This window comes from Trachurus trachurus (assembly GCF_905171665.1).
Source record: "Trachurus trachurus genome assembly, chromosome: 1".
NCBI classification, from domain to species: Eukaryota; Metazoa; Chordata; class Actinopteri; order Carangiformes; family Carangidae; genus Trachurus; species Trachurus trachurus.
The window spans coordinates 37,514,753-37,542,063 of NC_139891.1; the positions used below are offsets into that span (position 1 = coordinate 37,514,753).

The following is a 27,311-nucleotide window of genomic DNA, read 5'->3' on the forward strand; positions in this document are numbered from 1 at the left end:
GGGTCTGACGGGTCTGACTGCTTGTCAGACGTTTATTATGTCTATGGTCAGAAACCTCGACCCAAGATGGCGGCCGTGTTGACACGCCTGACAAGCCTGAATGCATCATCTACGTGTATCTATCTATGGTTAAACACCAGAGGAAGAAGTAGAAGAAGAAGTGAAACCATCCTGAGAGTTTGTGTTGTTGCAGGTTTTAACTTCTCATCGTCTGGACGAGAAGACGTGGACGTCCGCACGCTGGGGAACGGTGAGAAATATTAATATACTTTATTCATTTATAGTTTTACTTTAAAGATTTGACTTGACCTGTCGTCTCCTTCTCCTTCTTCATCATCTTCATCTTCTTATTCTTCCTCCTCCTCCTCCTCCTCCTTCTTCTTCATCATCCTCCTCCTTCATTCTCCCTCTCCTCCTCCTCCTCCTCTCTTTCCTCCTCCTCCTCCTCCTCCTCCTCCTCGTCCTCCTCTCTTTCCTCCTCCTCCTCCTCCTCCTCCTCCTGCTCCTCCTCTCTCCTCCTCCTCCTCCTCCTCCTGCTCCTCCTCCTGCTCCTCCTCTCTCCTCCTCCTCCTCCTCCTCCTCCTCCTCCTCCTCTTTCTTCCTCCTCCTCCTCCTCCTTCAGGTCGTCCCTTTGCGATGGAGCTGCAGAATCCTCACCGCTCCAGACTGAGCAGAGCTGAGATGAAGCAGCTGCAGCAGGTTCAGTCTTAATCTCCTCTCTCTGGTCACATGACCTCATGACATCATGACATCATGACCTCATGCAGTGGCGACTGGTGGTGAAATTAGTTGGGTGGGCTAATAAGTAAATGATACCCATTAAATGGTTAACACGGCAGTAGCTAAAAGTTACATCCCATCTGACTGGCACAAAAGTATAGCAACTAACTACTGTAGACCTACACACTGCATTAAGTAGAAGGTCTAGTCTAAAAAATAAAAAAAACTTCACCTGGTTATCTCACACACTCACACACACACAGTTTCTCTCTCTCTCTCTGTCTCTCTCCCCCACACACGCACGCACACAAACGCACACACACGACGATAATGCTCAATCAATTAAGGCAAGGCATCTTTATTTATATAGCGCATTTCATACCAAGGCAACTCAATGTGCTTTACATAAAGACAAAACATTTGAAAAAAAAGAAGCATAAAACAGAATAAAAACAAACAAAACACTAAAAACAGAGTTAAAATCAAGAGCAAATAAAAGTAAAAGAAAAGAAAATAGATAAAGTTTTAAGTTCTCAGCTATAAGCATGTGAAAAGAGAAATGTTTTTAACCTGGATTTAAAAGTGTTTACAGTTGGGGCTGATCTCAGTTCTGCTGGTAGTTTGTTCCACTATCTGACCTGAGTCAGTCGATCTCAGAGCTCGACTGGGTTTAAAAAAAAAAAAAAAAAAAAAAGACGATATGCTTCTAGCTCATATCGACGGCCTTTCTGGTGCTCCCGGTGAGTTTAGAAACTTCCGTTCATGTTAGCAAAGACAGTTTAGAGCAGTAAAGTATGCTAATGCTACCTGTGATGCTAGCGCCTAGCACAGTAATGTAGGCTAATGCTACCTGTGATGCTAGCGCCTAGCACAGTAATGTAGGCTAATGCTACCTGTGATGCTAGCGCCTAGCACAGTAAAGTAGGCTAATGCTACCTGTGATGCTAGCGCCTAGCACAGTAATGTAGGCTAATGCTACCCGTGATGCTAGCGCCTAGAGCAGTAAAGTAGGCTAATGCTACCTGTGATGCTAGCGCCTAGAGCAGTAAAGTAGGCTAATGCTACCTGTGATGCTAGCGCCTAGAGCAGTAAAGTAGGCTAATGCTACCCGTGATGCTAGCGCCTAGAGCAGTAAAGTAGGCTAATGCTACCTGTGATGCTAGCGCCTAGAGCAGTAAAGTAGGCTAATGCTACCTGTGATGCTAGCGCCTAGAGCAGTAAAGTAGGCTAATGCTACCTGTGATGCTAGCGCCTAGAGCAGTAAAGTAGGCTAATGCTACCTGTGATGCTAGTGCCTAGAGCAGTAAAGTAGGCTAATGCTACCTGTGATGCTAGCGCCTAGAGCAGTAAAGTAGGCTAATGCTACCCGTGATGCTAGTGCCTAGAGCAGTAAAGTAGGCTAATGCTACCTGTGATGCTAGCGCCTAGAGCAGTAAAGTAGGCTAATGCTACCCGTGATGCTAGTGCCTAGAGCAGTAAAGTAGGCTAATGCTACCTGTGATGCTAGCGCCTAGAGCAGTAAAGTAGGCTAATGCTACCCGTGATGCTAGCGCCTAGAGCAGTAAAGTAGGCTAATGCTACCCGTGATGCTAGCGCCTAGAGCAGTAAAGTAGGCTAATGCTACCCGTGATGCTAGCGCCTAGAGCAGTAAAGTAGGCTAATGCTACCCGTGATGCTAGCGCCTAGAGCAGTAAAGTAGGCTAATGCTACCCGTGATGCTAGCGCCTAGAGCAGTAAAGTAGGCTAATGCTACCCGTGATGCTAGCGCCTAGAGCAGTAAAGTAGGCTAATGCTACCTGTGATGCTAGCGCCTAGAGCAGTAAAGTAGGCTAATGCTACCCGTGATGCTAGCGCCTAGAGCAGTAAAGTAGGCTAATGCTACCTGTGATGCTAGCGCCTAGAGCAGTAAAGTAGGCTAATGCTACCTGTGATGCTAGCGCCTAGAGCAGTAAAGTAGGCTAATGCTACCTGTGATGCTAGCGCCTAGAGCAGTAAAGTAGGCTAATGCTACCCGTGATGCTAGCGCCTAGAGCAGTAAAGTAGGCTAATGCTACCTGTGATGCTAGCGCCTAGAGCAGTAAAGTAGGCTAATGCTACCCGTGATGCTAGCGCCTAGAGCAGTAAAGTAGCCTAATGCTACCTGTGATGCTAGCGCCTAGAGCAGTAAAGTAGCCTAATGCTACCTGTGATGCTAGCGCCTAGAGCAGTAAAGTAGGCTAATGCTACCTGTGATGCTAGCGCCTAGAGCAGTAAAGTAGGCTAATGCTACCTGTGATGCTAGCGCCTAGAGCAGTAAAGTAGGCTAATGCTACCTGTGATGCTAGCGCCTAGAGCAGTAAAGTAGGCTAATGCTACCTGTGATGCTAGCGCCTAGAGCAGTAAAGTAGGCTAATGCTACCTGTGATGCTAGCGCCTAGAGCAGTAAAGTAGGCTAATGCTACCCGTGATGCTAGCGCCTAGAGCAGTAAAGTAGGCTAATGCTACCTGTGATGCTAGCGCCTAGAGCAGTAAAGTAGGCTAATGCTACCCGTGATGCTAGCGCCTAGAGCAGTAAAGTAGGCTAATGCTACCTGTGATGCTAGCGCCTTGAGCAGTAAAGTAGGCTAATGCTACCCGTGATGCTAGCGCCTAGAGCAGTAAAGTAGGCTAATGCTACCCGTGATGCTAGCGCCTAGAGCAGTAAAGTAGGCTAATGCTACCTGTGATGCTAGCGCCTAGAGCAGTAAAGTAGGCTAATGCTACCTGTGATGCTAGCGCCTAGAGCAGTAAAGTAGGCTAATGCTACCTGTGATGCTAGCGCCTAGAGCAGTAAAGTAGGCTAATGCTACCTGTGATGCTAGCGCCTAGAGCAGTAAAGTAGGCTAATGCTACCCGTGATGCTAGCGCCTAGAGCAGTAAAGTAGGCTAATGCTACCCGTGATGCTAGCGCCTAGAGCAGTAAAGTAGGCTAATGCTACCTGTGATGCTAGCGCCTAGAGCAGTAAAGTAGGCTAATGCTACCCGTGATGCTAGCGCCTAGAGCAGTAAAGTAGGCTAATGCTACCCGTGATGCTAGTGCCTAGAGCAGTAAAGTAGGCTAATGCTACCTGTGATGCTAGCGCCTAGAGCAGTAAAGTAGGCTAATGCTACCTGTGATGCTAGCGCCTAGAGCAGTAAAGTAGGCTAATGCTACCCGTGATGCTAGCGCCTAGAGCAGTAAAGTAGGCTAATGCTACCTGTGATGCTAGCGCCTAGAGCAGTAAAGTAGGCTAATGCTACCCGTGATGCTAGCGCCTAGAGCAGTAAAGTAGGCTAATGCTACCCGTGATGCTAGCGCCTAGAGCAGTAAAGTAGGCTAATGCTACCCGTGATGCTAGCGCCTAGAGCAGTAAAGTAGGCTAATGCTACCCGTGATGCTAGCGCCTAGAGCAGTAAAGTAGGCTAATGCTACCCGTGATGCTAGCGCCTAGAGCAGTAAAGTAGGCTAATGCTACCTGTGATGCTAGCGCCTAGAGCAGTAAAGTAGGCTAATGCTACCTGTGATGCTAGCGCCTTGAGCAGTAAAGTAGGCTAATGCTACCCGTGATGCTAGCGCCTAGAGCAGTAAAGTAGCCTAATGCTACCTGTGATGCTAGCGCCTAGAGCAGTAAAGTAGGCTAATGCTACCCGTGATGCTAGCGCCTAGAGCAGTAAAGTAGGCTAATGCTACCTGTGATGCTAGCGCCTAGAGCAGTAAAGTAGGCTAATGCTACCTGTGATGCTAGCGCCTAGAGCAGTAAAGTAGGCTAATGCTACCTGTGATGCTAGCGCCTAGAGCAGTAAAGTAGGCTAATGCTACCTGTGATGCTAGCGCCTAGAGCAGTAAAGTAGGCTAATGCTACCTGTGATGCTAGCGCCTAGAGCAGTAAAGTAGGCTAATGCTACCCGTGATGCTAGCGCCTAGAGCAGTAAAGTAGGCTAATGCTACCCGTGATGCTAGCGCCTAGAGCAGTAAAGTAGGCTATTGCTACCTGTGATGCTAGCGCCTAGAGCAGTAAAGTAGGCTAATGCTACCTGTGATGCTAGCGCCTAGAGCAGTAAAGTAGGCTAATGCTACCTGTGATGCTAGCGCCTAGAGCAGTAAAGTAGGCTAATGCTACCTGTGATGCTAGCGCCTAGAGCAGTAAAGTAGGCTAATGCTACCTGTGATGCTAGCGCCTAGAGCAGTAAAGTAGGCTAATGCTACCCGTGATGCTAGCGCCTAGAGCAGTAAAGTAGGCTAATGCTACCCGTGATGCTAGCGCCTAGAGCAGTAAAGTAGGCTAATGCTACCCGTGATGCTAGTGCCTAGAGCAGTAAAGTAGGCTAATGCTACCTGTGATGCTAGCGCCTAGAGCAGTAAAGTAGGCTAATGCTACCCGTGATGCTAGCGCCTAGAGCAGTAAAGTAGGCTAATGCTACCCGTGATGCTAGCGCCTAGAGCAGTAAAGTAGGCTAATGCTACCCGTGATGCTAGTGCCTAGAGCAGTAAAGTAGGCTAATGCTACCTGTGATGCTAGTGCCTAGAGCAGTAAAGTAGGCTAATGCTACCCGTGATGCTAGTGCCTAGCGTAGCTGTGTAATGCAGGGAGGGCTGAGCCCCACTAGCCCATTGATACCAGCCCTCACTGATCATGACATCACGACCTCGGCAGCAGGTGAATGAACAGCTGGTGACGTCGTGTGTTTGTGTTTCAGACGATCAACGACTCATCAGAGAAGATCCGGGTCCGAGACCTGCAGGTCGTCTCCAGGTAACGGCTCAGAGTTCAGAGAGGTCAGAGGTCAGAGGTCAAACCGCCAGAGGGCCAGAGGTCACCGGTCGTGTGTGTGTGTGTGTGTGTGTGGTGTGTGGTGTGTGGTGTGTGTGTGTGTGTGTGTGTGTGTGTGTGTGTGTGTGTGTGTGTGTGTGTGTGTGTGTGTGTGTGTGTGTTAGAGAGGCGATGAGCAGGATGAAGGAGGGCGAGGAGGAGAAGACCAAGTCCTACTCTGCTCTGGTCTGGACCCAGAAGCCCATCGCCAGGGACGACATCAGCTTCATCGACGACATCAAGGTCTCCACGGCAACAACACACACACAGTAACACACGTAGACGTAGAGCTGCTGACCCCTTCCTGTGGTTGTCGTGGTAACAGGAGCTGACCCTGGACCAGAAGACGCCGCTCCGCGTGCTGCACCGCCGAGCTCTGGCCGTCAGACAGAGAAACGTCCACAACATGGAGACGACGCTGCTGGACCAGCACCACTTCAGACTGAAGCTCAGGACCCAGGCCGGCACGTATCCTCTCACAGCTGGTTAACATCTGGACTAGGACACAACATCTGGACTAGGACACAACATCTGGACTGACTGACTGACTGATAACCCTAACCCACTTCAGACTGAAGCTCAGGACCCAGGCCGGCACGTATCCTCAACAGCTGGTTAAACATCTGGGCCCGTATTCCTAAAGATTCTAAGAATCCTCTCAGAGAGCTCCTAACTTAACCTAAAAATTCCTAGCAAGGAGTTTTAGCTTAGGAGTGATTCCAGAACACTCTCAGAGAACTCTGAGCAAGGAGTGGACAGAAACTCCTATCTTAGTGAGGAGGTGTGGCTGACCCCCGTTGCTAGGTATGAGTCATCATTTCAAACGCTGTGATTGGTTGATCCATAAAGTTAGATAAAGGGGCGGTGTTTAGCTCAGTTGGTAGAGCAGTCCTATCCTGCATGTCATTCCCCCTCTTTCTGCTTCCTGTCTCTCTCTCTCTCAACTGTTCTGTCAATTAAAGGCCAAAAAGCCCAAAAAATATACTTTAAAAAAAGCTAGATAAAAAATATAATTTTGGTGATAATCGGCAAAGGATGGACCCTCAAATTGATAAATTTAACCATAGAATCCAATCTTATAAAGACTGTGTAATTGTAAAAAATATTTCACATAAAACAAAATATCTGTTAAATGAATAGTAAGCTATACTTTAAAATGATCCTACAAAATGTGTGAAAACTTGCACAGTATTCACATAGTGAAACTTGCTTATATTAATTACCATGCTGGTAATTTTTGCACTTTCAACTTTCCAACTCAATTTGGTATTAACAAGGGTAAAATGGCTCAGCTTTAATCAGTGTCTGTGATTGCTGACCGGCCAATAAGAAGCAGTGTTGGTTGGCTTTGAAATCTACCACAAACCAGTGAACAGCAATGGAGAAGAAAAGAACAAGGAAACCCAACTGGACATAGGAACAGGAACAATCTGTAGCGTTTCATTAATTCACTGTCATCCAGTGTTTGGAGAATATCTCTCCTGCCTCTTCTGTCCACCATTCTGTCCTTTGCTTAGGGAACTCCTAAGCCACTTAAAAGTCCTCTTCCCTACTCTTAACAGATCCCACCTTAGGAGCTCTCTTAAGAGCTAGGATTCTTTAGGAATAGGCTTTTATCTTTACTAGGATCTACTCTTAACTTTTAGGAGAAATTCTAAGAAAACATCATGATTCTAAGAATTTTCTTAGAATTTGGCCACTAGGAGCAACTCTTTGCACTAAGAATCTTTAGGAATACGGCCCCTGGACTAGGACACAACATCTGGACTAGCACACAACATCTGGACTAGGACACAACATCTGGACTAGGACACAACATCTGGACTGACTGACTGATAACCCTAACCTTAAAACACTTCAGACTGAAGCTCAGGACCCAGGCCGGGACGTATCCTCCTCAACAGCTGGTTAAACATCTGGACTAGGACACAACACCTGGACTAGCACACAACATCTGGACTAGGACACAACATCTGGACTAGCACACAACATCTGGACTAGCACACAACATCTGGACTAGGACACAACATCTGGACTAGCACACAACATCTGGACTAGCACACAACATCTGGACTAGCACACAACATCTGGACTGACTGACTGACTGACTGACTGACTGAGGCTGAGGACTCAGGCCGGGACGTATCCTCTCACAGCTGGTTAAACATCTGGACTAGGACACAACATCTGGACTAGGACACAACATCTGGACTAGGACACAACATCTGGACTAGGACACAACATCTGGACTGACTGACTGACTGACTGACTGACTGATAACCCTAAAACACTTCAGACTGAAGCTCAGGACCCAGGCCGGCACGTATCCTCTAACAGCTGGTTAAACATCTGGACTGAGACTAAGACAGGCTGGCACGTATCCTCCTCAACACAGCTGGAACAGCTGGACTGAGACTGAGACAACATCTGGACTCACTAGGAGACAACATCTGGACTGACTGACTGATAACCCTAACGGCTGAAATACACTGGGAACGGCCATGACGAAAAACGTACGTTGCGCGACAGCCGCAGCAGCTCGCGCCCATTCAGTCAATGGAAGCTCCTCCACCGGCCATGTGAGCGACGCGCACTGCAGCGGCTGTCGCGCGGCGTTTCTCTTCTTTTTCGCGCCGAGTCTATTTTATTTCCTCGTCGCGTGGCTACGCGGCCCTCAAACAGGTAGAAAACTACAGAGAACTGTGTATAAAACGAATATATTACGTTTAAAAGTGATTAAAATAAATGTCTCATGTACCAGAGGCAAAGCCAGTAGCAGTGCAACATTATGGGGTTTGTTTTTTTTACATTGTGGATCCATGATCGTGTAATTAAACAGTTAATTGATACCATTTAATATAGTCTGCACTTGCAAACCCTACATAGTCAGCAGATTATGTGAAAAAGGTACTGTCAATCCATTTTAACAGGAGGGATGTAAAAATGTGTTGAGATGTATAAAGTCACTCATTTACTGCAGCTTGACAAGGTGAAGCTGAAGCTACAACAACAAACAGTGAAGTCGCGTCGCGTCCGTGCCTGGTGGAGCAGTTAAACAACTCCGCTCCGCCCTGCTCACGTATCGCGTTGCGGCCGTTCCCAGTGTACTCCTGGCGTTACCCACTTCAGACTGAGGCTCAGGACTCAGGCCGGCACGTATCCTCAACATCTGGTACACATCTGGACCGACTGAGACTGACTAGGACACAACATCTGGACTGACTGACTGAGGCTGAGGACTCAGGCCGGCACGTATCCTCCTCACAGCTGGAAAACATCTGGACTGCCTGACTGACTGAGACAGGCCGGGACGTATCCTCAACATCTGGACTGAGACTGACACAACATCTGGACTGAGGCCCAATCCCATTTCACCCCTTGGCCCTACCATTTGCCCCTACTCCTCCGTTTTGCGCGTTCATGTGTAGGGGTAGGGGTGTCCCAGTCCCCGTTAGGACAGAGGGGTAGGGGGAAGTGGTAGGGCTACATACCCCTCCAAACGGAGATTTTTCAGAGGCACACTCCAAACGGAGGGGTATGAAAAGTTTCCCAGAATGCATCTTGCAGCAACCTGCAGCGGTGGCTGTAAAACGAAAAGCTGTTTTATTTCTCACTGTAGCGCTGTTATTACGTCACTTTATTGAGTTTTAATATTTGTTCATGCGAGAAAGTAGCTGTTTAGGTCCCAAATGTGCGGTTAGTTTATCCAAATGACGGCTGGTTAGAAGTTTGCTCCGATGTTTTTTGGGAGAAGTGAAGCTCCAGCAGCCGGTCTGCAGAGCTGCTCCGCCGGCCAACCTCCGTCCTCATCCCGGGAGAGAAGGCGATCGTTAATTAACTTACCCACAGGTTTTTAGAGGTTTACCACCGGCTGGTTAAATTCTTTTCAGGAGATAAATGTTGGTCTCATTGATGAAATCTAACAACTGTGGCAGTTTGTTTGAATGAAAAGTGAAGCTTCCTGTGTGTATCAGACAGAGGAGCAGCGCTGCCTCGGGGCTCTGGAGCTCACCGCATCAGCTTACGTAAAAGCCAGTGAGACTACGTGATGACGTATGTGATTGTTGAAGGGTTGTAGCTCCGTTTCAAGGGGCGAGGGGCAAGGGGTAAAAAAGAGAAATGGGATTGGGCCAACACCTGGACTGACTGACAGACTGAGACACAGACTGAGACGTATCTCCCACATCTGTCCCAGATGTTTCCTCCTGAACAGCAGCTCAGCTACATCAAGGAGTTCGTCCACGGAGACTTTGGACGGACGAAGCCGAACCTGTGTGATCTCCTGAAGACCGAGGTGGACATCCTGGAGCTGGACGTGGAGGTGAGACACCACCAGGCTGCTGCAGGGCAACTGGTTTCAAAGAGTTAATTCTCAGAAACAAGAGTTAAAAGCTCCTTAAATTCATTTAGAAAAAATTATAGTGATTCATTGATGTGAAAAATAAGAAATTTACTCTTACTCTTACTTAAAGCAGAAGTAATCCAGTGGTTTTTTGAGTTAGCAGTCCCCGCCCTCGTCCCTACGTCACCACATTCAGGCGCATCCCTTGGCTGCACACACAGAGAGGACCGCCCCTTTATGCCGTTCTCTCTCCTCATTGGATAAAGGTTGTAGGATACAAGGAAAGTTTTCTCCTGGGCTCAGAGCAGAGCAGAGTGACTGACAGACCCGTGTTTCAGTCCAAACACTCTATGTAAGTGATTGCTGTCGGAAGATATAACTATTTAAGACTTATATTAACACAAACATTCTGCTTACTTCTGCTTTAAAGTACCTTTAAAAGCATGTACTTTTGGATACTTAAGAACCTTTAAAAGCAAGTACTTTTTTACTCTTACTGGAGTAACATGTGGACTGAGCTACTTTTACTTGTAATGGAGTACATTTTGACTAGTAGTATTTGTACTCTTACTCAAGTACTGGGGTGGAGTACTACTGTCCATCTCTCTCTCTCTCTCTCTGTGTGTGTGTGTGTCCCTCTCTGTCTCAGTCCGTGGACGTGGACTGGCCTCCTGCCGTCCCAGAGTGACCAGAACCAGGACCGGGACCAGGACCAGGACCAGGACCGAGACCAGGATTTGAAACAGGAAACAGTCAAACATTCATGTTCTAGTTCTGAGGGTTTTGAGTTTTTTTTAGTTTTAGTTTCGTGGAGACGAGGAGGACGAGGACACCGTGTGTGTTTGCTGGTGGAGAAACATCCAGTGACTCTGGTTTAGTGTTTGTGTTGCGACGCTGTGACTCAGCAGATTCTACCCGGAGCTACGGAGGCCCCGAGAGGCCAAAACACACACAGACAGACAGACAGAGCTCCTTGTTTAAAGTCTGATGCAACCTTGTTTTTTTTTATTTCCTGTATTTTTGATTTGTGGAAAAAAAATAAAAATGTCTAAGAATAAAAAACAAATGGTCAAGTGAGTTATTATTTCATTTAATCTCTTGTCAGTTTGTTGATGTAATACTCTTTTCAGCCACAAGAGGTTGATCTGCACCACTAAAACTCTTCTCTTGTCATTTTTAATTTCTCCTTTCACTCATTCTAATTATATATAAATAAAAAATACCATAAATAAATGCTAAATTAATGTAAAAGCTGATAGGACTCAAAAGAGGAAATATTTACCAAACCAAATCCTTTATTCATATGAATGTTTTTATATCTAATGCAGTGTTTCCCCCAGAAAATGTGTTAGGGGGTCGGCCCGTCCAGGGGGGGGGTCGGCGCCGTATTAAGTTTAGCCACGCGCGCTGCTGTTATGCATGCGCGCTTCTCTGTGGTGTGTGTGTGAGATGAATGAAGGCGCTCGTCCGACGGGGGGGGGGGGGGGGGGGCGGCGGCGGCGGCGAAGAATATCGCTACATTTTTATTTTTTTTTAGACGTTAGTTTAGGCGGCAGCTCTGCGGGAAACCCTGTAATGGATTTGCTCCTGATTTTATGAAGCTTATTTTAAAGGAGACATATTACGCCCCTTTTCCATAAATTAAAATTAGTTCCCAGGTGTTTTTAAAGGGCACATATTATGGAAATATCACTTTTTGAAGGCTCTTTAACATATATCTGGGTGTTTGTTTTGCCTTCTGGCCCCAAAATGTGAGAATTGACCCAAAAAATCTGTAATTTTCAGGCTCCAGAGGTTGAAATCCATGTGGTTTATGAGCTGCTCCCTCAGTTGTCTTCCAGTGATGTAACTAGCTTTCTAATTTGCATAACCCCACCTCTACCTGGTACTGTAACAGTAGAAGGGGCGGGGCAAGAAGTGGTTCATTTGCATTTAAAGGGACAGACACTGAAAGCAGCCGTTCTGGTTTTTCAGGTTTTGAGAGGATGAACAGAGCTGTGATGTTTGATCCTTGGGGGATTTAGACCAAAGCATATAACATATAGCAGAATATGTGATGTAAACTAGTTAACATCACTGGCAAGGCAAGGCAATTTTATCTGTATAGCCCGTTTTTAGAACCAGTTTGTCTCAAAGGGCTTTACATCCCATCATAACAACATCCTCTGTCCTTAGACCCTCACATCCACTGAGGAAAAACTCCATAGAAAACCCTTTTAACAGGGAAAAATCTGAGAAACCTCAGGGTGAGCAACAGAGGAGAGATCCCTCACCCAGGACAGACAGACGTGCAATAGATGTTGTTACAGACAAGAAAACGGTTTACAGTTTGGAAGACAACTGAGGGAACAACTCATAAAACCACATGGATTTAAACCTCGGGAGTCTGAAAATTACAGATTTATTTGTGAATTCTCACATTTTGGGGCCGGAGGACAAAACAAACACCCAGATATACATTAAAGAGTAGTGATGGGACATGCTGTGCCGTGGTGTGTGTCGAGAATTATGAAATTATGAAGCGTGTATCGAGGCTCGTTGCTTCATTTAGCGCAAGTGACGTCACTTAACGCAGAATTAACGAACATGTATAAAGCGCAATAGATCCCCGCAAAATTTCCGTTACTGTTTGTGTTGGAGTTTCGCCAATTTTCCAAGCACAGTGGAAAAAATATTGTTTCTTAATAACAATGAATAAAGACACCGTCATCCTAGTATATTCATAAGCACAACTCCCATCTTTTGAAAACATTTCATTGACTGAAATATTACTGACAGGTTTTTTGAGATTAATAGACCTATATTACCATTACACACTAATCAAAATTTAAATAAAACTTTTAAAATATTCATTTTATTATATTTTTTTTTATTATTCTTGACGGTGATAATTCCCATTCTGACCCAGTTGCAGACAGACAGCCAAGAAGAAGCATCACAAAGAGTTGAAGTGACAGTAAAGGTTTTGACCAGCAGAGGGCGCTGTGTGCACATGCACCTTTTTTCAAACCATTTGGATGGAAAGCTTGAAGGCTTAAAGGGACATTGTGTAACTTCTCCTGTTATCTATTCACAAAAATGTATTATTTGGTTCTTCAGTGTGTTTTTCATTAACCAGTAACCCCCCCCCCCCCCCCCCCCATCAACAAAGTGAAGTGTTCCTTTCAGCTCTGAATGAGCCGTTCATATCATTCATATCCAGGGCCGTTGTATAGGGGAGAAAGGTGATGATAACTCTAGGGGCCCAGCGCCCAGTGGGGCCCATAAAAAACCCCAGTAGTCTAATCTTTGTATGACTGATTTATTCTGCATAAGACCCTGACTGATACTCATAGTACACTGTAAAAACTCAACATCTTTCCAAGAATATTTGTCTTATTTCTTGTCCAAATGTCTCATTTCTAGTCAAAGCTAATCTCTTTCCACTTAAAATAAGACTCATAACCTAAAAATTAACTTTTTTTTTTTTTTTTTTTAGATAATTTTCACTTGTTTCAAACAAATTTTCACTTGAAATAAGTAGAAAAATCTGCCAGTGAAAGCAGGTATTTTGTGCTTGTAATAAGGAAGAAAAACTCAGATTTTTTCTACTTATTCCAAGTGAAAATCTGCTTGAAAGAAGTAAAAAGTGTCTAAAAACAAGCTACTTTTAATATGATGTGTCTTGTTTTAAGTAGAATGAGATTTGTTTTGACTAGAAATTCAATTTTGACTAGAAATAAGACAAATATTCTTGGTAAGATACTTGAGTTTTTGCAGTGTAATGCTGCATTAGCATCAAAACAAAGAAGGCTAAATAAAAAACGATAATACATACGTAGTCTAAGAAAAAAAAAACTGGAAAAGTTAGGGGGAGGGGCCCACTTTAGTATTCTTTAAGGGGGCCCAGAATTCCTAGCAACGGCCCTGAATGCAGTGAGGAGGAATGGAGCGTTACACTGATGCTGCATTCACGTGCAGTCGGGCAGACGGCCGTCAGTAACAAACCAGATGTCATTTTAGCCACAGAAGTCCAGAGAAAGACGGTAAAACGTGGGTCAGGTAAACAATACCACATCACCATGACAACATATTGTCACGTGTATTGTTTTGCCTCGTGCTGACGGACCACTTGTTTACCCTCTGCCGTCTGCCCAATTTCACGTGAATGCAGCATGAAAAATACGATTGAGTTGCTTGTAATATACAACCGCAACTCTAGATGGGAGGAATTCCTACACGATGTACCTTAAAAGGGATAGTTCACTCAAAATTGAAATTGGTTTATGGATCCGATCGACATTTATCAGTTGTTTCTTAGTCAAAACATCTTTAAAGGGATAGTTCACCCAAAATTCAAATTTCATCAACTCATTATCTCCTCCCCCTCATGTGGACTAAGGGCTGGGAGAAGGGGGTCTCGGCGTAGCAGTGCATCATGTCCATATAACGGTTGCAAATGGATACCAACTGTCTTCATAACAAAAAGACACACCAAAAAACATCCAGATACCTCCAATTTATCTCGCGAGATTTGGACGGACCAGGAAGAGGAGCTTCCGCTACAAAACAAGCTTGAAATATAGACTTATTTAATTTTTTTCGGAACAATTTCGCATTTCGGGGCTTCAATACAAGACGGACATTACATACGAGCAGCATGGAGGTATTTGGATGTTTTTTGGTGTGTCTTTTTGTTACGAAGACAGTTGGTATCCATTTGCAACCGTTATATGGACATGCACTGCTACGCCGAGACCCCCTGTAACTCAGAGAAGCCACGGAGGACTCTGAAACTTCTCCCAGCCCTTAGTCCACATGAGGGGGAGGAGATAATGAGTGAGAAATTTGAATTTTGGGTGAACTATCCCTTTAAATCTTGTGTGATTAGTGGTTATAATTCATATATTTAATAGTTGTAAACTCTCACATCCATCCACAAGTGACAATTGGACGACGAGCTGGAGACACTGATGTGATGGTTTTATTGTTGGACTGGTACAGGACTGAACCTCAGTGAAGAACAATGAAGAAACTCCAGTTGGAGAGAAGTCGTCGTCGTGGCCGTTGTCGAGGCCGTCGTCGAGCAGCAACAGCAGCTGGAATAAAGAGTCACGACAGCAGAAACCCTGAAATGTATTTCTTTTTAATTTAATTCAAAATAAATACTACCACGGCAACGCAAGTCCACTACTGGGTTCTTGCCCTAATGTTTTGGTAAGAAAACAAACAAGCAAAACGATCCCAAAAAAAAAGAAATGAAAAGAAAAGAAAAGAAAAACAAAAGAATAAAAAGAGACTTCAGTTAATGCATCCATCATCATCATCATCATCATCATCATCAGCATCATCATCATCATCATCATCATCCTCCGTCAGCGACTTTCCAGAGGTGCTTTTTTTTTTTTTTTTTAACGACATACAAGGTAACACTGTCATAAACATAAATAAAACAAATACTATGGTACAAAAAAAAAAAAAAGGGAGGAGGAAGGAGGAAGGAGGAGGAGCAAGGGATGATGGGATGGAAACAACCTGATGAAACCAGCACTGCAGAAAGAAAGAAAAAGACAAAGAGACGTCGTCCACGGTCCCACTGAGTCTGAGTCGTGTCCTCAGGAGTCCATCGGTACAGAGGGGGGGGGGGGGGGGGGGCGATGGGGGCTCGTCTCCATGGAAACATCCTCCGTGGAGTGGACGAGAACGAGTTGAGTCGCCGTCGTCAACCCGAAGAAACAACAACAACAAAAAAAAACACTAAAAACTAAACAAAAGAAGTCGTTTTTTTTGTTTTTTTTCTCCTTCTGTTTAAAATGTTTTTCTTTTTTCTTAAAGGGATAGTATCATTTTTTTTTAAAAAGTGGGGTTGTATGATCTACAAATAGCCTCTAAGTACTTTAATTAATTGCAGTAGAAGACTCTCTGCACTCCTCCCGTTAGCAACGCCAGCCCATAATAGCCCTGCCCAGAGATTTACACCATACAGTGTTGTGAACAGACCCAAAGAAACGGCCTATTTTCACGGCCTAAAAGAAGTTTTACGTGAAAAAAAACCCACAGTTCCATTGTTCGCTATAATATATTTTTTTCCAGCCCTTCAAAGTGCAGGAAAAACACAGTTTTTATTTGGACCTAACCAACTGCTGATCGGCGGGCGCTAACCCTGGGCGGAGGGATACGTGAGTTGGTTAGGTCCAAATAAAAACTGTGTTTTTCCTGCACTTTGAAGGGCTGAAAAAATTATATTATAGTGAACAATGGAACTGTGTATTTTATTTCAGGTAAAACCTCTTTTAGGCCGTGAAAATAGGCCGTTTCTTTGGGTCTGTTCACAACAATGTATGTTGTAAATCTCTGGGCAGGGCTATTATGGGCTGGCGTTGCTAACGGGAGGAGTGCAGAGAGTCTTCTACTGCAATTAAAGTACTTAGGGGCTATTTGTAGATCATACAACCCCACTTTAAAAAAATGCTACTATCCCTTTAAATGCAGTTTGTTTGTGGTTGTGGTGTTTATTTTTTCAAGCTCGACGCACTTTAAAAAAAATAAATCACACAGGAAACATGTAAATAAACGTGTTTATGTCGAGATGCCACGAAAGACAAAAACAAAACAGAAACAGAAACAAACTAAAAAAAATTAAAGTCTTTTGCATATTTACATCGACGAGTTTGTTGTGTTTTGTTTTGGGGGCGACGCGGTCTCTCACACGGCTCAGAGATTTATTGATTATTGATTATTGATCCCCTCCGGTCTGGTACGACACAAACTAACAGGAGTGTGTGTGTGTGTGTGTGTATGAGTTTCTCCTCTAATACTGACGGACGAGTCCACGTCTCAGCTGGAAGCCTCGGTTCTGTTAGTGTCGCCGTGTCTTCACTGTGTGTGTGTGTGTGTTTGAGTGTGTGTGTGTCCTCAGGAAGCAAAGACTTTCCAACTTTTTGAGCAACAGATGTGTAACCATGGTCTAAACAGGTTTGAACTGGGTTGATCTGGTCTGAATTGGTCTAATCTGGTCTAAACTGGTTTAGATAAAACCAGTGTGATCTGCTCTAAACTTGTTTGATCTAGTCTAAACTGGTCTGAACTGGCCTGACCTGGTCTCATCTGGTCTGAGCTGGTCTAAACTAGTCTGAACCAGTTTGATGTGGTCTGAGCCCGTCTAATCTGGTCAGAACCGGTTTAATCTGGTCTGAGCCGGCTTTATATGGTCTGAACAGGTCTAGTCTGGTCTGAACCAGTCTGAACTGGCCTGACCTAGTCTTATCTGGTCTAAACTGGTTTGATCTAGTCTAAACTGGTCTGAACTGGCCTGACCTGGTCTTATCTGGTCTAAACTGGTTTGATCTGATCTGAGCCACTCTAATCTGGTCCTTACTGGTCTGAGCTGGCCTTATATGGTCTGAACCAGTCTAGTCTAGTCTGGTCTGAACCGGTCGAATCTGGTCTAAACTGGTCTGAGCTGGCCTTATATGTTCTGAACCAGTCTAGTCTGGTCTGAACTGGCCTGACCTGGTCTAAACCAGTGTGATCTGCTCTAAACTTGTTTGATATAGTCTAAACTGGTCTAAACTGGCCTGACCTGGTCTCATCTGGTCTGAGCTGGTCTAAACTAGTCTGAACCAGTTTGATCTGGTCTGAGCCCGTCTAATCTGGTCAGAACCGGTTGAATCTGGTCTGAGCCGGCCTTATATGGTCTGAACCGGTCTAGTCTGGTCTGAACCAGTCTGAACTGGCCTGACCTAGTCTTATCTGGTCTAAACTGGCTTGAGCTGGTTTGATCTAGTCTAAACTGGTCTGAACTGGCCTGACCTGGTTTAAACTAGTCTGAACCAGTTTGATCTGGTCTGAGCCTGTCTAATCTGGTCCTTACTGGTCTGAGTCTGCCTTTTGTGGTCTGAACCAGTCTAGTCTGGTCTGAACTGGCCTGACCTGGTCTTATCTGGTCTGAACTGGTCTAAACCTGTGTGATCTGCTCTAAACTCGTTTCAGCTGGTTTGATCTAGTCTAAACTGGTCGGAACTGGCCTGACCTGGTCTTATCTGGTCTAAACTGGTTCGATCTGGTCTGAGCCACTCTAATCTGGTCTAAACTAGTCTGAACCGACCTCATCTGGTCTGAGCCGGTCTAAACTGGTCTAAACTGGTCTGAATCAGTCTAATCTGGTATAAACTAGTCTGAACCAGGTTGATCTGGTCTGAACTGGTCTAATTTTATCCAGTCTAAACTGGTTTGATTTTGTCTGAACTGGTCTAAACTGGTGCAATCTGGTCTGATCTGGTTTTAACCGGTCCGAGTTCGTCTAAACTGGTCTGAACCAGTCTAATCTGGTCAGGTCCAGCTCATGTTGGCAGTTTCTCCACAAACAAACCAAAGTGTTCTCCAGAACAGACTCAACATCCCATCAACATCTGGACCGGTCAGTGATGATGTCATGACGCGGACCCACTTCCTGTGACATCACTACTGAGAACAGCTGGGTGTGATGTCATTGTCCGGTCAAATCATATAGAACATACGTGTGTGTGTGTGTGTGTGTGTGTGTGTGTGTGTGTGTGTGTGTGTGTGTGTGTTTTTCTGACTCTGGTGTGAATCTATCCCACAGTTTTCAGTCTGAATCCTTCCAGATGTTCAGTTCACACTGATCAATACTGAAGTTTCATTCATCAATAATAATAATAATAGAAACTGGAAGGACGTGGATTTTACAAAACATTTTAAACTTGTGACTTTGACACTTTTTTTTTTTTTTTTTTTTAAGGGCAACGAATAAATAAAATACAAACAAACCAATAAATTAATTGATTAATAAATAAATAGGCTGAATAAAAAAGATTCAGATTTATAGCAGCGAGTAGGATTCTTCATTTTTACACACACACAGACACATTAACACACACACACACACACACACTGAAACACTGAATCTGGTTTGTTTGGAGTGAAACTGCCGACATCTGTCCAAAGAGCTGCTTCCTGTTCCTGTGTGTGTGTGTGTGTGTATATGTGTGTGTATATGTGTGTACTATGACAGCATAATGTCGACCCCCCCCCCTCCATACGTACAGCTACATACATTACATACACACATTAAGCCACGTTTCCCTGTGTAAACATCCATTCCACTACCACTAGTCCTACAGCTACGATGAGGAAACAGAAGAGTGGAGGTGGTGAGGAGGAGCAGGAGGAGCAGGAGGAAGAAGGAGGAAGAAGGAGGAGGAACAGGAGGAGCAGGAGGAGGAGGAGGAGAGAGGAGGAGAAGGAGGAGAAGGAGGAGGAGGAGGAGGAAGAGGAGGAGGAAGGGAAGGGAAGAAGAGGAAGAGGAAAAGAAGAATAGGAGGGAGGGAGAAGAGGAGGAGGGAGAAAGAGGAGGAGCAGGGAAGTGGAGGAGGAGGAGGAAGAAAGAGGAAAAGTAAGAGGAGGAGGAAGAGGAAAAGGAAAAGGAAGAAGAGGAGGGAGGAAGAGGAAAAGTAAGAAGAGGAGGAGGAGCAGGGAAGAGGAGGGAGGAGGAGGAAGAGGAAAAGGAAGAATAGGAAGAGGAGGGAGAAAGAGGAGGAGGAGGAGGGAGAAAGAGGAAGAAGAGGAGGAGGGAAGAGGAAGAGGAAGAGGAGGAGGAGGAAGAGGAGAAGCGGTGAGAAGCAGAGAAAGGCCTCGTTCTCCTGCCGGCTGTGGAAAGCTGGAGCGGTTAGCTTGTTAGCTTGTTAGCTTGATAGCTTGTTAGCCTGTTAGCTTGTTAGCTTGTTAGCTTGATAGCTTGATAGCTTGTTAGCTGAGTTTGAACGCGGTTGTGCTCTGTGGCGCCTGAGTGAACTGTGCAGTTTCTGGCAGTTTAGTGTTTCCTGTTTCAAAATAAAAAAGTCAAACTTAAAAAGTAAAAGCGCAAGATGAAGAAAAAGAGGAAGAGGAGGAAGAAGGGAAAAGAAAAGACGAAAGAGATGAGGTGGAAGTAGCGTCACTGCAGCGATGAGAGGAATGAAACAGACTCGTCCGTTCTCGTCTTCTGTCTTTGTTTTTTTTTTCGTATCTTTTGTTTTTGAACCTGTCGACCGTGATGTCACTGTTGCCATGGTATCGGGAGGGGGGAGGAAGGGGGGGGGGGGTAGGGGTGTGTGCGCTGCCATGGCAAATGTATGCGAAAGAAAATCTTTTTTTTGTTTGTTTCTTTTTGTCCTTTTTTTGTTTCGTTTTTGTGTTTTTTTTTTTTGAGTGAACCACAAGCCATGCACTTATTCTCAACTAAGAAGAATGACCCCTCACAAACCCTTTACCCCCACCCCCCCCCCCATTCACCCTTTACCCTTTTACCCCCCTCCCCACCTCCCAGAAAACAAAAATAAAACACCCTGTCGGTATGATACGAAACATCTGCACACGTAAGGCAACATTTTTGGTTTTTTGTTCCCTAAAACGGCTCTTCAAACCAAGTGCAAAAAGTCAAATGAAGAAGTAGAAGTAGAAGAGGAGGAGGAAGAGGAGGAAGGAAAAGGGCAGAAACGACAAACAAACAGAAAACAGATGAACGCAACCTGGGTCGACAACTGAATACTGACGGAGAGAGAAAAAATAAATAACAAAAACATTGCCTTCTGCAGTAAATAGCGCTGAAAATGTAGGAGACTTCTTTTTTTTTTCCTTTTTTTCTTTTTTTTAGTGTGGGGAGACCGGCTGGAGTCTGATCCCACTGTGCAAAAACCTCTTTTAAAGTCCCGAAAAAGACTTTTCTCCATCTGCGAGGAGGCAGAGAAGGAGAAAAAAGAGGGGAGACTGGTATTTCTTCTTTTTTTTTTTTTTTTCTTCTTCTTCCTAAAATGGCTACGTGTTTTCCTCAAAATGGCCACGAATGGGGGAGGGGGGGGACGGGGGACGGGCGGCAGGGCGGGGGGGGGGGACGACGACACAGCAGGCCGACGGCGCCCGGAGTGCTCACTCCCGCCCGCTGGCTGAGTACGAGAACTGTGGGAAATGAGGCCGTCGCTCGTTGTCCGCCGCGTCCATCCCGTCCTCGTCGTCTGTCGACACAAGAAGAGAAAAACATCACAAACATGAGCCGACGCCGCCACGCTAAATGAGCGCGGTTTTTAATTTTACCCTAAATCTGTCACTTTCTCCTTTTATTTTGGTTTATTTATTGAGTTTCTTTATGTATCAAGGAAAAACAAGGAGCTCAGCACTTTTTCTAATTAATAAATTATACTAAATCAAACTGAATAAATGAATAATTATTATAAAACTTTGTCCTCATGGAGAAATAAAACCTAGCTTAATTTTTTAGCAGTATTAGCATCGTAGCAAAATTTAACAGCGCCACAGCTGAACAATGATAACAAATAAGAAAAACTATTAAAAATAAAAGTGATCAATATCAGAACTATCCATAAATGAGCGCGGTTTTTAAATTTGCCTAAATCTGTCACTTTCTCCTTTTATTTAGGTTTATTTATTGAGTTTCTTTCTTTATTTCTTTATGTATCAAGAAAAAACAAGGAGTTCAGCACTTTTTCTAACATATAAATTATACTTAATCAAATTGAACAAATAAATAATTCTTATAAAACTTTGTCCTTATGGATAAATAAAACCTAGCTTAAATTCAACATCATTTTGGTCCTTTTCTGTTGTTTTTTTTCCCCATCGTAATGGTCAAAGCGCAAAAGTGAGTTTACGTACGATTCTCTAAAACGTAGCCTGATTTTAGCCTCGATGCTAATGCTATTTTCATTGAATATTAGAAACCTAGCTCGATTTTTAGCAATGTTAGCATCGTGGCAAAATTCAACATCCTAAACTTTCATCATTCCTAAAAACTGCAACAAAAAAAGAACCAAAGTGCGCAAGTGAGTTTACGCACAAAACAGCAATTCTATTCTCTAAAACGTATTCTGATTTTAGCCATGATGCTAATGCTATTTTCACGAGGCATTAGAAACCTAGCTAGATTTTTAGTAGCTTGATCTTTTAGCAGTGTGAGCATCTTGGCAAAATTCAACATCATAAACTTTGGTTCTTTAAAAAAAATTAGGATAGGAATAATCAAAGTGCATAAGTGAGTTTATGTACCATTCTCCAAACTTTGCCTGATTTTAGCCTCGATGCTAATGCTATTTTCATTGAATATTAGAAACCTAGCTTGATTTTTTAGCAGTGTTAGCATCATGGCAAAATTCAACATCCTAAATAATAATAATAATTTCTTTAAAAAACAAGAAAATAAAGAGAGAAAAACAAAAGAAAGAACTAAAAATCCAAGTTTAACATCCCAGTAAGTACAAAACAGCATTTCGATTCTCTAAAACGTAGCCTGATTTTAGCCACGACGCTTAAGCTACTTTAATTAGACATTAAAGACGTAATTTGATTTTTAGCCATGTTAAGCCAAGTTGTTGTGACTTTAAATTGGAATAATTTATTCCCACCATCCTTTGCTGTACGATGTGTTGATCGCGCTAATTAGCATGCTAATGTTATTGCATTTAGCTCCTAGCACCGTTAGCTTTACGTCCGTTCTGTTTGACTCAGGTAAAAACCTCCGAGTCGATGCCGAGTCGCCCTTACATTTCTCCGGGGGAGTGATGGTGATGGTCTGTGCTGTGAACTCCTCGTCGAAGTAGCGAGTGTCCGTCTCCGAGCTGACCTGGGGCATGAAGGGCGGGACCAGCTGGAAGAGACAGGAAGTAGCTGATCGATCACGAGGTGGGAAAACCAACACAACACAACACAACTAAAACAACAACTCACTTAAAGGGATAGTAGCACTTTTTTTTTTAAAGTGGGGTTGTATGATCTACAAATAGCCCCTTAGTATTTTAATTGCAGTAGAAGACTCTCTGCACTCCTCCCGTTAGCAACGCCAGCCCATAATAGCCCTGCCCAGAGATTTACAACATACAGTGTTGTGAACAGACCCAAAGAAACGGCCTATTTTCACGGCCTAAAAGAGGTTTTACCTGATTTACTGTATGTTGTAAATCTCTGATGTTTTGTTTTGTCCCAATGTAGTTACAATAACTGTGGTTTGTCCTTGTTTGTACTATTGTTTTTGTCTTTTGGTTTGTTTGTTTTGTTTGTTTATTTGTCTGTTTGTTTTTCTATATTGTTGAGAACATGTTTGTCTGTTGAATCTATGTTTGTCTATATGTTTGGACCCCCTCGAAAACGAGATGATACATCTCAAGGGGTTTTATCCAAATAAACAAATTTCAATCTAAAGTACTTAGGGGCTATTTGTAGATCATACAACCCCACTTTGAAAAAATGCTACTATCCCTTTAAACACAAACCATCGTCCTGAGGATTTGTTCACTTCTAAATATAAAGATCAGAGCTGCAGCTAATGATTGTTTTCATTATTGATTCATCTAGTGATTGTTTTTTTTCCCATTAAGTCGACTAATCCTCCAGTTTATGGTCAGAAAATATTAATATTAATAAATAACAAATAACAAAGCAAGAATATATACATATTTTTTCTTGACAAACGATTATTTTTCTATTGATCAACTATTAATCGTGTCAACTGTGTCTGTTTAAGATTAAAGTGATGAGTCATGTCACTTCCTGTCTGAGGGAGTCTGGAGCTCTGTCTGCTCCCACCATGACTCAGCATTAACTCTGCTGAAGCTACACACTGTTTCATTCAGTGTTCACATTCAACAGCAGTTTAATCATTATAATAAATGATTAACAATCAATAATTTGGGGGAGTTTATTCCTCTTTACACTCCTTTACAAATATGTAAAACAAGTTATCAAGTGTTTCTTTGATTTACACTTTTCATTACCTGTGATTAGCATCAATATTATTTTCTGTCCCACCACTGAACCTTTCATTATTATTTATTTTTAATTTTCCAACTATAATTTCTTGTCTTATTTTTTGTTGTAACGGTTTTTTTTTTTTTCCTAACAGATGTTTCACCTTGGATGATTTCTTTTTTTTTTGTGACAAATTGCAGCTTGTTTACATTTCCACCCACTTTGTTAATTTATCAAGGATTAAGAAAAAGGAATACTCAAATGATTTGCACCAAACTTGTCCCGGGGAAGAAACCAGTAGATTTTTGGATTCACATTTATTGCTTCTTAGCTAACGTTAGCATTAGCAGCTGTTTACTTGACATAATAAACGCTGAAATTTCAGCATTTAACTTTATTCTTTTATTCACCAAGAGGTGTCTCCACCTTGTTTCACTTCTATTTCTATCACTTCTACTCTGCTACTCCAGATAGCATAGCATAGCATAGCATAGCATAGCATAGCATAGCATCTAGCTAACCGCAACCTGGTCATTTTCCGATACCGAGTCACTGCAACGTCCAATCTGCTCAGACGACGTATATATAAAGAATGTGAATCCTTTTTTTTTGCATTTATGTTGCTGTTTCCTACAATTAGCTTATTTTATTCAACATTTTGTCATGTTTTATGATGAATAATGATATTTTTCTATTATGGTAGTGGGCGGCAGAAGTTCAATGTGTTTTTTCAAGTGTAGGCTACTAGTGAACTCTGTTGAAATAAATGGTAAATACATAAATAAAAGAAATAAAGTCATATGTAACTAAATAAGGTGGAACTTGTAATGGTTATATATATTAATAGAACAGTATTTATCAGTTTTCAGTTTTTCATCCACAATAGGATGTGTGAGTGTCGGGTGAACGTGGTGTTTTTGACGATGAGGTAATTTTTTTCTTTTCTGTTCTATTTTGGAGTTTTTAATTCCAGCCAGACTTTTTCTTCTCCTTTTCTTCTCCTTCTTCTCCTTCTTCTTCAGAAAAAAATGAGGTAACCCTGATACCAGAATATCTCAGGTACGCTTTTTGAATAAATTACCGACTGAAGAAAAGAAGATAAGATGACGCGTCGTCTCGCTCTCACCTTCTTGTCGTAGACGTCCTGCCAGTCGATTGTGCCAAAGAAACTGTGTCGCATGATCTCCTTAGCGTCATCCGGTCCGCCGCCCAGCCTGTCATACACACACACACACACACACACACACAGGAAGAAGTTGGAGTTAGACATCAAACAAGCAGCAGCAGCTCTAACAAAGTCTCCATCAGTGGAACCAGAATATCCACCTGCCACTGATCCTAAAATAACCGGCCGGGGGTGAACGAGTTCGGTGGCGGTCGCCTCCTTCGTTAGAGACAGAAAACGCCTCGGGGATTATCAGAGCGGGAAATTAACAGCAGCCGAACAGCAGCACTTTGACTGAATACCAATTACCATTAAGAGGGGTTTTGTTTTTGTTCTGTTTGTTCTGCTGCTGCTCTTTATCTGGGCTGCTGCTGCTGCTGCTGATGCATTCTGGGTACGTTACGGAGAAGGTGTGACCGACCCCACAGGCCTCAGAGGACCACGGCGTGTTTCAGGACAGGGTTCCTTAAGCCAAGTTAAATTTAAGACTTTTTAAGACTTTTTTAAAGCCACTTGAAATTAAATTTAAAGGTCCCATATTATGAAAAACAGGTTTTTTCTGGTCTCTACATACATAAACTGATCCTCCCTTACTCCTAGAATGAGGAAAGCAAACAGGTCCTGCATCGACTCTGCAGTCAGTGCGATAAAACGCCTACCACGTCTATTTCTATGGCTGCAGTGCACAGCAAGAAACTCCTGAGCTAAATTGATGAAATACAGACCAATTTTAAGTCATAAAATGGTAATCTTCTTTGCCGTGTACAGTCACCATGTTACTTAAAGGTGCAGGCACAGAAACAGCTTGTTCTCAGCAGAGCTCAACTGAGCGACTTTTGGACAGCCGATATTCAGGACCACGGATCAGTTTGGGGCAATACATTTACAATACAGTGTTGTAGTTGGACGTCTGACAGCTGAGTGAAATTGAGTAAAAAGAGTATAATATGGGATATTTAAGACCGACTTCATAATAAACAGAAATGCAGAAAAAAAAAACAAAAAAAACACCACATCAATTAGGGGGTTAGGGACAATTTTACCCACTTCCAAGGTAAAGTGACTGCTACATGAACATTGGATTGTGTCTCTTTCCAGCTGTCCTTTCAATATAAATGTATAAAAAGTCAGAAAAAAAAAAAAAAACTGATTTTGGGAGCTGGTGGCGGTGAGAGATTTAGCGTTGACGGCCGCCACTAACTTCTCTATGTCGGAATGTTACCAATTATTTTGAGATTTGAGACTAATTACAACCATAAAATACCACTTACCAAGTGTTAACATTTTTAAGACCTTTGAAAAATTTATTTAATGCCAATTAAGGCCTTGTTTTTAGATTAATGAATTCAATGCCTTTTAAGACTTTTTAAGGATCCGTAAGAACCCTGCATGCAAGAAGTGTCAAAAACAACCAGGCACTTATTTTCATTTATTGTGGTCATCATGTCCATTGATTAAATTAAAATATTCTGGTCTACTGTCCAAACTGAGATAGAGAAGTTCCTTGGTATTAAAATGGTAATGGATCCTAAACAGTGTATTCTTGGTATCGATCGTCTGGTCAAACGGGTAAATTGTTGAATAATATTATGTCGTATGCCGCACGACACGTCTGTCAATTCTGCATGCTTTTTCTTTCCTGTCTTTTACTGTATTTGTGTTTTTGGTTTTTATTATATTATGTAGTATTATTTTGTGTTGTATGTTGTGTTTCGTGTCTTGCTGTCAACGTAAATCAAAAATTAAAAAGAAAGTAAAAAAGAAAAAAAATCAGGGTCAGCGGCTCAGATCTGTGTGTTTTATTTTATTTTATTTATTTTTTATTGTTTTAATCTGAGCTGGTGGGATTATAAACTGCACATCCCATCATCAGGATCAGCAGCAGCGCGGGCTTCCCCAGGATAATGGCTGCTCGGCCCCCACGCTGACGAGGAGGAGGAGGAGGATGAGGCATTAATGGATGTTTAGTGTCCTTTCATGGAAATTAAAATTTTAATAAGTCGAGTAAAGTTCAGGAATCAAATACATTTTCTGTCCTGTGGAGATTTTTAACTACAGACAGGTTGACTGGAGACTCTAGAGTGTCTGTAGTGGATTTGTCTCTATGCAGGGCTGCAACTAACAATTATTCTCATTATCGATTATTTAAACAATTAATCGATTAGTTGTTTGGTCAATAAAATGTAAAAAAATGTTGAAAAATGTCTTGTTTTGTCCACAAACCAAAGAGAGACTCAGTTTATTGTCATAAAGGAACAAATAAACCAGAAATATTCACATTTAAGAAGCTGGAATCAGAGAATTTTGACTTATTTTCTCTTAGAAACTACTCAAACTGATTATTAGATTATCAGAATAGTTGACGATTCATTTAATAATAGATTACTGTGCGATTAATCGTTGTAGCTCTATCTCTATGTGACCCTGTTTATTTATTCATTTTATTTAACTTTATTTTACCAGGCAAAACATTCTGAACTAAATTTTTTTTTTTACAGCGTTGGCCTGGAAAACAAACATTACAACATATTAAGCATTAACA

The 27,311-nt window shown here is 42.9% G+C and overlaps 2 protein-coding genes across 3 annotated transcripts in view; one reads left to right on the top strand and one right to left on the bottom strand.

Annotated features, from left to right (window-relative positions):
- Positions 1-10,655, top strand: part of pus10 (pseudouridine synthase 10) — a 23,367-nt gene extending 12,712 nt beyond the window's left edge. The window contains exons 12-18 of one of the 2 annotated variants that reach the window (XM_083974402.1): positions 194-250; positions 623-699; positions 5,416-5,471; positions 5,654-5,771; positions 5,854-5,996; positions 9,750-9,849; positions 10,520-10,655. In XM_083974402.1, the coding sequence (XP_083830528.1) occupies positions 194-250; positions 623-699; positions 5,416-5,471; positions 5,654-5,771; positions 5,854-5,996; positions 9,750-9,849; positions 10,520-10,558 (590 nt within the window). In that variant the 3' untranslated portion in view covers positions 10,559-10,655. Of the gene's footprint in view, positions 1-193; positions 251-622; positions 700-5,415; positions 5,472-5,653; positions 5,772-5,853; positions 5,997-9,749; positions 9,990-10,519 lie in introns of those variants that run through there. The other variant, XM_083974401.1, reaches the window with a different exon arrangement.
- Positions 10,656-20,721: 10,066 nt separating this feature from the next.
- Positions 20,722-27,311, bottom strand: part of akt3b (v-akt murine thymoma viral oncogene homolog 3b) — a 42,879-nt gene continuing 36,289 nt past the window's right edge. Inside the window, exons 12-14 of the mRNA XM_083970789.1 lie at positions 24,731-24,818; positions 22,405-22,507; positions 20,722-20,861 (exon numbers count right to left, since the gene is read on the bottom strand). Coding sequence (XP_083826915.1) covers positions 20,776-20,861; positions 22,405-22,507; positions 24,731-24,818 — 277 coding nt within the window. The 3' untranslated portion in view covers positions 20,722-20,775. The remainder of the gene's footprint in view (positions 20,862-22,404; positions 22,508-24,730; positions 24,819-27,311) is intronic.